At 30.9% G+C, this 14173-nt stretch overlaps 1 protein-coding gene across 1 annotated transcript; it reads right to left on the bottom strand.

Moving 5' to 3' along the window:
• Positions 1–9002: 9002 nt before the first annotated feature.
• Positions 9003–12220, bottom strand: LOC134276766 (uncharacterized; the record flags this gene model as incomplete). Its single annotated transcript, XM_062759053.1, has 5 exons — positions 9003–9561; positions 9662–9769; positions 9901–9945; positions 11055–11280; positions 12084–12220. Coding segments are annotated over 5 exons (575 nt in total), but the record flags the coding sequence as incomplete, so codon positions are not given.
• Positions 12221–14173: the final 1953 nt, after the last annotated feature.

Raw genomic sequence — 14173 nt, forward strand, 5'->3', positions numbered from 1 at the left:
ACAGTGAGATCAGTTAATGTTAGGGGACGACAGGGAGTAGACAGGTAGTTTGTGATAGAATTAGATTGTCTTAAAGCGCATACAATCAAGAAAGTACTGTAGATTGTGAAAGAATTAGATAGTCTGAAAGCTCATACAATCAAGAAAGTACTGTAGTTTGTGATAGAATTAGATTGTCTGTAAGCTCATACAATCAAGAAAGTACGGTAGTTTGTGATAGAATTAGATTGTCTGTAAGCTCAGACAATCAAGAAAGTACGGTAGTTTGTGATAGAATTAGATTGTCTGTAAGTTCATACAATCAAGAAAGCACGGTAGTTTGTGATAGAAATACATTGTCTGTAAGCTCATACAATCAAGAAAGTACGGTAGTTTGTGATAGAAATACATTGTCTGTAAGCTCATACAATCAAGAAAGCACGGTAGTTTGTGATAGAAATACATTGTCTGTAAGCTCATACAATCAAGAAAGTACGGTAGTTTGTGGTAGAATTAGATTGTCTGTAAGCTCATACAATCAAGAAAGCACGGTAGTTTGTGATAGAAATACATTGTCTGTAAGCTCATACAATCAAGAAAGTACGGTAGTTTGTGATAGAAATACATTGTCTGTAAGTTCATACAATCAAGAAAGCACGGTAGTTTGTGATAGAAATACATTGTCTGTAAGCTCATACAATCAAGAAAGTACGGTAATTTGTGATAGAATTAGATAGTCTGTAAGCTCATACAATCAAGAAAGTACGGTAGTTTGTGATAGAATTAGATTGTCTGTAAGCTCATACAATCAAAACATCCACATGTTACTTCCTGGTTGAATTGTTTTAAGAAAATTCTCTTTCTTTCTAAATCATTTATATTATTCAGTAAAAACAAAACTGTTCATACAAAGTAATTAAACATCAGATACGCATTCATATAGTTTTTTGAGGGGAAGAGCATTTAATGAAAATTAACTTAAGCTTCAGCAAAATATCTAGAGCTTGTGTCGTGGCTTTTAATATGCACAAAATGGATATGTTGAAAAATAAAATTTCTCTTCCAGAAAAAGAACTAAAAGATTTTGGTGTCTAAATGTAATTATCTCTTTCTTGAATAATGCTCATAATTTTGAATAATTATGTCAAATTTAAACATCCTTGTAAATAAAATAAATGTCTAAGAAATAAATAAAAATTATTAAATAAACAATTAATCTATTTTATTCATTTATATTCTTATGTGAATAAATCTACAAATAGACTGAATTATAAATGAATGAATAAATAAATAGATAAATAAATAAACAAATAATGAGAATTATATAAATTTATTCATTTATTTGTTTATTTTTTTTAATTTATCACTCATTTATATCCCCAAAATTTGATTTATTAGTTTTATTTTATTCATTTGCTGAAATATGCTACAAAGTATTTTATTAGCATATTAAAACGACTTTTTATTACTTTAAGTCCATGATGGATATCAAAATAATCGTCTCATTATGCACAATATTAATCTGTCAATTAGATTTTTGATACATTGATTTGATTTAAAAAAATCGGTTTTCCAAACCCTAACACGGCTCTGAAAGAACATCAAAGCCATTGATGTTTAAACTCGGGGTAGACAGTCATGACACCTATTGTCTTTTTCACTGACCGCTATACCTTGTTTATGTTGTGTTCAGAATGACCGTGTAACAAAAAAAACAAACAAATCCCATTTTCGGGTATTTGAATACCGGTATTTAATTTGTTTGTATCGTCAATTTCAAAGATAAAAAAGCTTGTCTGTATAATAAATAAATAAATGCAGTTAATGTTTTTTTTTATTATTTACTAACTATTTGAAATCACTTATTGCATAAATATTTCTTGTATTACCAGTCTGGTTCTAGTGTATATATTTTATTTGTTGTTCTTGTTTATTCTGTGTTTATATTTCACTTATCTTTTTGTTATTAACTTTTTTATTACATTATGTGTTCAATATTTAAGTCATGCAAACTTTGTATACATATGTCAAGTGAATAATGTAGTAGGCGAAATTTGGGCAGCTACTGACTGCGGTCTTATACTTCCATACAATTATATATATCAAAAGACATCGTCTCAAGCCACGGTCCTGAGTCCGCATATAGCTCTCTCCTACCCGTGGCTGCTTGATCACAAAAAGTGTCGTTATCTTGAATATTCACGCCTCTCTATTGTGACGTCATATTCAGTCAGTGAAAAGTTTTGTTTCCATCGCAATCGAAATCAACAACTGACGTCAACAGTATACAAGAAATATTTCCTTTACTGCGATTGGATATTGAAAGGTCGCGATAAAGTTCATCACCCGACTATGCTTTACTCGCATTGGTCAATATTTTAATGAGCTACGAAGAATTCTCTCCTCGTTGAACCACGGCCAGAATGGGAGAGGAGCGTACATGTTGGCCGTGGTTTGCGACGATGATCAAAAGATAGACAATGGGTAACTCACTAGAAGAATATCGAGCTGCAGTCGGTTTATTCTACTTATCAGGTAAAGAAACATTTAAAAAATGTTTGTGGTCTGTGTCTCCATGCGCATATTTGCTACAATTACTCAAAAATATTTTAAAACTACTTAGTCACTGCATGAAATGTATTACACATAATTCTGTGTATATCAATTTCTATCTTCAATTGTTTACATTTGTTCTGTTAGCATGTGGCGATATCGAGGTCAATCCGGGGCCTACCATTGATCATGTCCTTGACATCTTACACCTCAATATACGAAGTATTAGACACAAAATCGATCATTTAAACTCTTTTGTTCATGATTTTGACATTTTATGTTTTACAGAAACCCATTTGGAACATACTGTACACAATAATGACTTACACTTAGATGGGTTTTGTAATATTTTGAGGAAAGATAGAAACTGTTTCGGGGGTGGTGTCATGATTTACTTATCTGAAAAAATACGCGCTATTAGGCGACATGAATTCGAACCAGCTGACATTGAATGCATATGGATTGAAATTGATAATCATACCTTTAACTATTTCTTATGCTGTGTATATCGTCCCCCAAACTCTGATGGCAGTTTTTGGACCAAACTTTCATGGAGTATTGATAAAGTCAGTGAAAAATCCAATAAGATAGTAATAGTTGGTGACATTAATGTTGACCTCTTTACAGCTCCACAAACACATATCATCCGTGAAATAATCGCAACACACAATTTAGTTAACAATATCCATGAACCTACAAGTAAAATCCACCTGTGACGTCATTCTTTTGTTTGAGCGCTCCATTATTTTTAAGGAATGGAGAGTTGCAAATTACATTGAAAACGGAATTGTTATGGTCTTTTTCTCCTTTCCGTGCCTCTACCAAGGAAAGAACTTAGAAAATTTAAGGTAGAATGCCACACCAATTTTTTATTTTATGGATCTATGAGTCATCCTTTCTAAACAATGGTTTCAGCATTGAAAGGCCGATATTAGCTCTTAATTATTTTATATGAATTTTTTTGTATTTTTTCAAAGAAAATGAAAATAATTGTTTACATCCAAATAAGATGCTTTCTTGTAAAAATTTTGCTGTAAATGAATGCATTACATGAATACCTAATAAAATATGTAAAGAAAGACTGGTTTGACTTTTTGATTTTTTTAATAAAAATTTATAATGAAAATAAAACACATTATTTGTGAATACTTTTTTAAACCTATGGTTAAAACACCATAAAACTAGTCACAACTAAGAACAACATGTTTGTCAATCATATTTTTAAAAGATATTGCAACGAAATTGAAAAATTTTAGAGAAATTAATTTTTTTTAATATTTGGACCTAACCCGATCAAAATTAAACTGATCCCGATCAAAAATAACACAAAATGCATAAAATGCTAATTTATTGCCTCTTCATGTATCACAATGAATAAATCTATTTTATTGTCAGGTTCTATGATGTTTTAACCCTTATAACACCTAATCAGACCAATGTTCTTAGGAAAATGTTATTTATTTCCAATAATTGTACAATTATGGTCGGGATCGGTTTAATTTTGATGGGGATTGGCTAAAATTAAAAAAAATTAATTTCTCTAAAATTTGGCTATTTCGTTTCAATTTCTTTTATAAATATGATTAATGAACATGTTCTCCCTAGTTGTGGCTGGTTTTAAGAAGATTTTAACCACAAGTTTAAAAAATATTTACAAATTATATGTTTTATTTTCATAAATATTTTTTTATAAAAAAAATTAAAAAGTCTAATCAGACTTTCTTTACATATTTTATTCGGTATTCATGTGATGCATTCATTTACAATAAAAATTTTACAAGGGAGCACCTAATTTGGATGTATTTAATTTTTTTCGTTTTCTTTGAAAATATACAAAAAAATACATATAAAATAATTAAGAGCTAATGTAGGCCTTTCAATACTGAAACCATTGTTTAAAAAGGTTGACTCAGAGATCTATAAAATAAAAAGTTGGTGTGGCATTCCTCCTTAAGAGAAGAGTTTAGAAAATTGTAAAGGTTATTTTCACGTTAAGAAAATGAGAGCAGCGGTGATGAGAATCGAACCTGGCACCTTCACCATGGCAGTCCGATGCTCAATTCACTGAGCTAACGAAGCTGTTGAGAGGCATGGGTTTGGATTAACTTCAATACACTTTTTTTTAGTTTTCTTTCTATATTATATATAAATAATACTACTAACATGTAAAAATTATTTACAATCTATCATATGAATATTCTTTATTATATATTAACAAACAATAAAACAAGCGTTCAGAAAGGAGGATTTTACGCGGGTTAACATACTCGTAGCGCTCCATTCCTTAAAAGTAATGGGCCTCGGCCCCTTCGGGGCCTCAGCTCCATTACTTTTAAGGAATGGAGCGCTACTCGTACATTAACCCTTACGAACTACGAACACGTCGAGCACGCTGCTTGACCCAATTTTTTCTTCTGTTGATATTCAAGTATGCGAATCGGGTACATTAGTAATGGAATCATCTATAAGTGATCATAGAGCTACTTTTATTTCGCTTTTCTCTAATATAAATTACAACCGCTCTTACAAAAGAAAAGTGTGGGCCTATAAAAATGCGGACTTTGGTAAATTAAATACTTTGATAGAAAATTGTAATTGGGATAAAATCATCAATGAAGCTGATACCATAGATTTGGCCACTGAAAATTTTACATCTGAATATCTCACTTGTGTTCGCGAATGCGTACCGGAACAAACAATTACAATCCGTCCCCGTGACAAACCATGGTTCGATTCTTTATCAAGGAAAACAATTAGAACTAGAGACCGTCTTCATAAAAAAGCACATAAAACTAAAAGAGTATCTGATCGGTCTGAATATAGAAAGGTACGGAATTCGGTCAACAATATGAAGAAACATGCTATGGCTAATTATTACAACAATATTGAAACATATTTAGAGGACTCAAGTAAAAATAATAATAAACTTTATTGGAAACTAATGAAGGATTCATTCAACATTAAACTATCTAACGAGATACCACCTATTGAAATACATAATGATAAAGGCGGTAAAAAGTTGGCTTACTCTGACTTAGACAAAATTGAAGCCTTAAATTCTTATTTTTCATCTATTTCTACTATTGATGATTCAAATGAAATACTACCAAACATGTACAATCTATGTAGTAGCACATTTTGTAAAATATCAATTGAAGAACATGAAGTATCAGACATTATTTCCATACTTCCCGTGAACAAAGCTATAGGTCCCGACTGCATAAGTCATAAAATGTTAAAATCTACTCTTCAGTCTGTTGTTAAACCACTCACTATGTTATACAACAGGTCCCTGTCAGATAGAATATTTCCATCCTTCTGGAAAATAGCTCATGTTATTCCTCTTTTTAAAAAGGATGACCCCTCTTTTGTTTCAAATTATAGACCTGTATCGCTGTTATCCTGTGTTAGTAAAATTATGGAAAGAATTATTTTTAAACATGTGTACAATTATTTTCACGGTAATAATCTGTTTTATCAATATCAAGCCGGTTTTTTACCCGGACATTCTACTGTGTATCAATTACTAGAAACATATCATAGTATTGTACAAAATATTGATGAAGGAAAAGTATGTTGTATGGTTTTTTGTGATTTGTCTAAAGCATTTGACAGAGTATGGCACATGGGTCTCATTTTTAAATTACAAACTTATGGTTTATCCGGAGATATCCTACAGTGGTTTTCTAGTTATTTAAATCATAGGTCACAAAAAGTAATGTATAAGGATTTGTTCTCTTCAAAACTTGATTTATATGCAGGTGTACCTCAGGGCTCTGTATTGGGGCCACTTTTATTTCTGATATATGTAAACGATGTTGCTGAAAATATGATGTCCATGTGTAGATTGTTTGCTGATGATAATTCACTTCAACAATGTTCATACAATATTTTAGACATTGAATACAAGTTAAACCACGATTTACACATTTTAGAATCATGGTCAGATAAATGGCTTCTAAAATTTAACCCATCTAAAACAAAGGTAGTCTTCTTTAACACTAAGGCCATTTCTATTATGCCAAAATTATTTTTTAAAGGAGACAGGCTAGAATGCGCCCCAGTCCATAGACACTTGGGTTTATTATTGTCACAGAATCTCAGCTGGTCTGCATATATTGACGGTATTGTAAATAATGCTTATAAAAAACTTGGGCTTTTGAAAAAACGTAAGTTTAAATTAAGTAGAAACAACCTTTCAAAATTGTACACTACATTTATTAGACCAATGCTCGAATACGCTTCTGTTGTATGGGATGGGTGCTCTGAACAAGATTCTGAAAAGCTGGAAAAAGTACAACTAGCTGCGGCTAGAATTGTCACCGGACTTCCTATTTTTGCATCTACTGAAACACTTTATTTAGAAACTGGTTGGGAAACTTTAAAATTTAGGCGTTATGTTGCACAAATGTCTACTATGTTTAAAATACATAAAGGGACTGTCCCTGAATATTTAAATAATATTGTACCAAACAAGCATGAAAATGTATCAAAATACAATACCCGCAATAAAGAACAGTACATTATTCCAAGATGTAGATTAGAACTATTTAAAAAGTCATTTGTGCCAGACGCCGTGAAGCAATGGAATTTATTGAAATTAGATACAAAAGAAGCCATCTCAATTAATTCCTTCCGTAAAAACTTAAGAGCATGTACAAAAATCAGCAATCCGCCAACATATTTTTCTTTTGGTAAACGCTACACAAACATACTTCATACTAAACTAAGACACAACTGTTTACTTAATTATGATCAATATTATCAACAGTCCTCTTTGTTCTTGTGGAAAGTATGAAGATGTTTATCATTATTTTTTTGCTTGTACAAAGTATGCAAATGCTAGAAACAATCTTTTTAACCACCTGTTCATGCTAGAAGAATTGGTAACTATTGACACTAACCTACTATTATGGGGTGATAGAGATTTGCCTATATCAACTAATATTAATATTTTTGCTGCTGTCCATAGATTTATTACTGAAACATGTAGATTTTAAATTTTAAATTACTGAAACATGTACATTTTAAATTTATGATTAACTTGTATCACTTGAAAATATTATAATTATTATATTTTATTGTATTATTTGCATGACATATTGTTATATTTATGGAGAGGAACTTGTAAGTTGTAAGAACTTGTTTCCAATCCATTTGACTCGTTCAAGAAAATATGTTCAAAACAAAACTTATTGCATTTATTAAAAAAAATTAATAATTCCAAAATGCACCAGTACTCCGTGCTCTCTCTCTCTCTCTCTCTCTCTCTCTCTCTCTCTCTCTCTCTCTCTCTCTCTCTCTCTCTTTTTTAACAAATTGTGCGAAGTAAACCAATATTTAATGAATAAAACAGATTACAGCGAAATAAAAGAAAATATCAATCTATTTATTTACGTTTGAATTTGAAAATACAAAAAAATTAATTAATCATTTATATCTGCAAGAAATTGTGTTTCTTTAGATTTATTTTACATAAACAGTTGCTTCCTTAGATGTGCTACAAAGTATTTTATTAGCATACTAAAACGACTTTTTATTATTATAAGTCCATGATGGATATCAATATAATCGTCTCATTATGTACAATATTAATCTGTCAATTAAATTTTTGATACATTGATTTGATTAAAAATCAGTTTTTAAAACCCTAACACGGTTCTGTAAAAACATCAAAGCCATTGATGTGTACCAGTAATTAACTCGGGGTAGACAGTCATGACACCTATTGTATTTTTCACTGACCTCTATACCTTGTTTATGTTGTGTTCAGAGTGACCGTATACATTTTGTAGCTGTTTGAAATAACATTTTCTCTTTGTATGAGAACTGATTTTTTTCTCAATCAAAACAAAATAAAAATATCCAGGAAGCTTTTGACGGGTAAAGATTGTGCATAATGAGACGATTATTTTGATATCCATCATGGAAGTAAAATAATTAGAAGTAGTTTTAATATGCTTCAAAAATACTTTGACACATTTTTTTTTATCGGAAATCGGTTTGTATAGAATAAACCAAACAAATCCAATTTTCAGGTATATTGTTATTTAATTTGTTTGTATCGTCAATTTCAAAGATAAAAAAGTTTGTTTTTATAATGATAAAATTCATGCAGTTAATTAGTTTTTTTTTTATTTACTAACTACCTGAAATCAATTAATGTATTGGTTTTAAACACTAAAATATTCCAAAATGCACCAGTACCCCCTGCTGACTTTTTTTTTTAAACAAATGGTACAAAGTCAAAACAGTATTTAATAAAAAAAAAAAACGGAAAACAGCGAAATAAATACACAGCAAATAAATAAAATAAATGAATAATATAATAATTATTAATAAAATATCAATCTATTTATTAACTTTTGAAATTGAAAATACTTTTAACTTTTTAATCGTTAACTCCCCTGACTTATGTTGCAATATAATATTTTTACTTGTATGTGGTGTTTATATTTCCTAGCCCGATACAAAAGACCATAAATTACGTACGAATAAATTCCTAGGCACCTGCTTCCCTCTCTGATGTTTTAGAGATCTGTGTTTGATCTGCTCCTATTTTGTATTGTTTTATAGACTTTTGATCTTGAATATTGTTCGTTATCTCCATGTTTCGATTTAAGTAACTGACTAACAAGCTGATGAAACAAGAATATCAAGAGCTTTGTTAAAAGTCATCACTTTGCAAGTTCAATGGTCGACACAAAGACATTGTCAGGAAATACAATTAATCTGTCATTTTCGACTGATATATTTCATTCTAATTGTTAGATCATTATTTACACATAAAATCGCCTGGATTTGTCAGTATTCCCGCAGGTGTGACCTGTCCGTAAGGAATACCCACTCCTCCATGGCACTTGGTACCACCTCTGATATATTCGAGGTACGTTTGGTAACCTAAGATGTATTCTGTGAATTGACTAAGGAGCTTGAATGCTGTTAGTTATATCCATATTCCATTATAATGTTATAAATATAATGTTTGATATATACATACTAACTCTGATCTCTGGAAACAGCACATGCCTAGCAAAAGAAATGTAATAGTTAAATTAAATGTGAAAAAATATCTCAATAGATTTTCTGTGCTCTCATAAATATTTTTTTATGAATTATATATCCTTACCATTTTTAATATCGTGCTTTAGGACTATGATGAACATTACAAGTCCAACACAGAGGAGGAGTAATAGTGTTGAGATTGACCCAAGTACTGGAACGAGAGCAGGTAACTCTGGAATCGCATGCTTTATCTTTATTCCCATTTGTGTATGCTTTTAAATATTGCTTCTATTTATGGCTTTAAATCATTTAGAATCATGTGATTAGAAAACTTTGCATCTGTATTTATCTTGTATTAACAACCTGTAGAACAAGCATTGGATTCACTCTGCTGTAACCCTGGACTCTCTGTGAAATAAAGATAAAAACATCTATAAAATCATAGGTCGGTCGGTACTGTAGCTTCAAATCATCTCCCAATATCACTTTTCCTTTTATTGCTTATTATAAGCACATAAGTTAGGTAGTTTTTACTTTGAAATAAAGTAATTAGAAGCTAAATTTTATAAGTCAGCATTATCATTTAAATTTTCGGATACCGTAGATATAGAATGACGGCAATTGAAGATATATTTGCCCAGTTCAATGACCAATTCAGATTTATTATATACGTAAATGGATACTTTTGATTGAAGATTAAACGAGATTACGATATAATGTATTGGATCCAATTTCTCGTGGCATCATTAAATAAAAAAGCAAGACATAAATGATTCAAAGGATGAGCATATATCTTTTTAAAATAAGGTAGTAATGGTGTTTGTGATCGATACTTTTATAATATAATAGAAACTGATTTACAAAGTCTTGGTAAATCTGATATTGAAAAGAACAATTTTTTTATATCAAAAAGATGTGTTTGTGAAACACTGATGCTCTAGATAGCAAGGGTTGAATTTTCTCAAATACATGTCAAATTCCAAAGGTCGAGGTCAAAGATAAAATTTGTTGATAAAAAAAGGCATTGTCACGAGAAATATACCTGTTAAATATGAAAGACCAAGTCCTAACTGTTCAAAACTGTCGGCAAGGTTAAATATTTGTTTATTAAATGGGTCAGTCTCTAAGGTGAAGGTCGAAGGTCAAAAATATTTATACCAACTGAAAGTTCTTGTTAAAATGAATTCACATGTCAGGTACGAAAATCCTATCTCCAACTTTCAAAAGTTATGGCCAAGGTTAAAGTGTGATATTTTTGGTAAAAGAAGGTGTAACTGTTCAAAAATTAAAGATTGGCAAGGTTAAAGTTCTGTGACAATATGATAATAATCAAGTTTTATCAATGGCTTGTGCCCTTTCAAATGATTTTACTGATTGAAATAAAATAGAAATGCAGAAAATCTATTGTAGTTAGAATACGCCTTTTGTGCTTTTGACCTCTCCCTTAATCCTTTACCTGAGGTTTTGTTAAGACAATGTCTAAGACTGAATATTCCAATTTTGACCTCATCCCTTACCTAAGGTTATGTTAACATACTGTCTGGCTGTTCCTGTTCCACAGAGACCAGAGTGTCCAGACTCACACAGAAACTGTGTATAGGTGTCACTGCTTGTAAGGTTGTAGGTGATAGTACTAGAACGGGTGAACTGACAGCCAGATGGTGAGGGCTGGGAGTGGACTGGTGTCTGTGGTAACCCTGTGAAGGACTGTGCTACAGCAGTCTTAGCGCACCAACGTATTGTCTGCAAATCATACAAAGGAGGCAAATTTTAAACAGACGTTCAAATTAAATCAACAGAAACAGTATTTATTATGTGCTAATAACTGTTTCTCTGCATAAAACCTGCATTTCTTTTAAATCTATACAAATATAGCATTACGAATCTGTAAATAATCCAATGACTTTTTCAATATAATTTGATTTTTTCTGTTTAAAGTGGTATTTCCTACTTATATAAAGACGACTAAAAGAAACTACTAATAGATATGGTTACAAATTAGTTTTGGTAGAAAATAAAATTTATGGATTTTGAGATTGAATACTGTTCGCTATCTTCATATCCCACCGTGAAAAATATCAAAACGTCTGTTCGAGTATTGAATTAGAGATGGGATCCACTCGAATACATTTTTCTTCTTTCTTAGTGCCACATTGAAATTCATTTTTTTAGCATTTCTTTTAAAATAAAATTGACAGGTTCACACTTTTCTGAAACTGTTGTTAAAGGAAACAATCTTAAATTAACTTAATCAAGAAATTAATTTGATTTGTACATGTCTTAATTAATTCATTTTTTGCTGAAATCTTTGAACAAATACTTTTTTCATATAGATTGGCATAATTCAATTTTCAGACAATTTTCTGCCTTTTTTCTAGCTGTAGAAATAAAAGGTTCTTTGGTATATTTCTAAAGAAACTGTCTTAGAATAGTTTTTGCTAATAGAATTTTTTTCATTTCTAAAGTTTGAAAACGGAAAACATTTTTTTTTGATATTGCATATATATTGATAGACAATTTGAGCATTTTAACTTGTGAAAACTTACCGCACTAGGATCACTGCCTATCTGTCCTGTACAAGTTAACTGTAAAGCTGTTCCTGCTTCAAACTGTCTTTCGTTTGTGTCAAACTGTTGTCCAAGTATCCTCACACTGTAAACTTCTCGAATCAGTTTCGGCTCAACTATAATATACGAAGAGCATTGTGGCAACGCACTTTGAAAAAATTACGCACTTTGAAATTTTTTTTCTAAAGTGTGTTAAATTTTGGTAAGGTTAACGCACTTTGAAAAAATATTTTTTTTTTCAAAGTGCGTTAATATCGACCAATATAAACGCACTTTGAAAAAAAAATTCTGCATGTCTTAGTCAATATTCCTACAAATCTTACGTATGATAAATTATCATTTGAACCTATTTGATACTTTTTGTCCCCCGCTTGAAAAGTGGGAGATATCAATTTGGTCTCATCCGTCAGTCCGTCCGTCTAGCTGTCCGTCCATCCGTCTTTCTGTAACGCTTTCGTTTCCACACGATACCTCGCCAACCTTTGAACATTTGCAATGAAATTTAACATAACAGAATCCCTGTGGCCTTAGGAAGACCCCTTTTAAATTTGGGGTCAAAAGGTCAACTTTCAATGTCGTAAAGAACTACGAACGATAGTATTCATGTTCCGCCCATCTCTTAGCTCACTTTCAAAAGTTAACATATTGGAATGATTCTAAAAAGATTTATAGATATTTATGTGAATTTTCATAAAACCTTACTTATTTGGAATACCAAAGAGAAATAACTCTATAATTTTGGCAAAACTTGTGTTTTTAAAAACCTGGAGTTTAACAGAGAGATTATCAGATATGGTGTCAAATTAACAACGAAAAGCAGACAGGTACTGTAGATTCCTTAATATTCTGCGTTATTTCGCAAGAAGCATCACTCGCGAAAAGAATATGACTCACTTTTATTTTTCTGATGCTTAAATCTATGTAAAATCTGTTCATTAACCGTTCATTCGCCGAATTAATATATTTAGTGATTTGCCGTTTGAGAGCCAGTTCGCGATAAAAAAAAAAACACTCTCGAAAAATAAGGAATTAACAAGTAGTAATTAATATTCTGATTTTTAGATTTAAGAGAACAAAATTTCGATTTACTACAGACTTCCTTGTTCAGTGCTTATACTGTGTTTAGAATGCTCTTTTTTTCAAATATATTGACACTTAAGGTAACGATTTATAGAAATAGATATATCTGGGTGGGAATGATAAAGAGTTGAGCTGATAGACCTAAAATCAGCCAGTCTTTTCTTCGTTTTCCGTTTCTTGGTTTTCTTCAATCCATCAGTTTTTAGAAAGAAACATATCAAAGTAAGGGCACTGCAAAGCGGAGCATTCCTTCCCAAAAAAGCATGTTCAGTAAATCATTTGACATCGATCCCGATACAAATTACGTAAATTTCACACAGAAAAAACTAATATACACATAAAGTAATAACACACATAATTGCATCACTATATGCCATCATACGTTGCGAGGGGATAATACTTTTGTCTATTTCAAAAATATAAGTCTAATTCCTTTTGTTTCATGAAAATTTTTTCAAAGTGCGTTAAATGTGTACATGGTGTAAAATTATGATGTACAGTTTTAACGCACTTTGAAAAATTTTTTCAAAGTGCGTTGATTTGGTCCCAAATTCAACGCACTTTGAAAAATTTTTTCAAAGTGCGTTAACCTGGTCCCAAAACTTAACGCACTTTGAAAATTTTTTTCAAAGTGCGTAATTTTTCAAAGTGCGTTGTAACAGAGCATCTACATAATTATGTACTACTTGCAAAAGATAAAATGCATCAGTTGATCAGCATTAATTTGTATTATTGTGTTATTATTATTCTGCCATATTACTGATTGTAGATTGACTTTGATAAAAAAGAAAAAGTGAAAAAAGATATAACCATTTACCAGTTAATTTTACATTTGTAAAGAAAATAAGTTTTGATGGAGCTCAATTACTGATGCTGATGATGATTCAGGTAAGTCATTTCTTGTCTCTCTTACATACATTTAACACAAAGTCATGCATAAAACGACTCGTTTCTGCCCGTTTACATACCTCTATAAGAAATTTTTACTG

Source organism: Saccostrea cucullata, unplaced genomic scaffold (assembly GCF_032062105.1).
Source record: "Saccostrea cucullata isolate Sc308-1 unplaced genomic scaffold, CSIRO_AGI_Scuc_v1 ctg6993, whole genome shotgun sequence".
Lineage (NCBI taxonomy): Eukaryota > Metazoa > Mollusca > Bivalvia > Ostreida > Ostreidae > Saccostrea > Saccostrea cuccullata.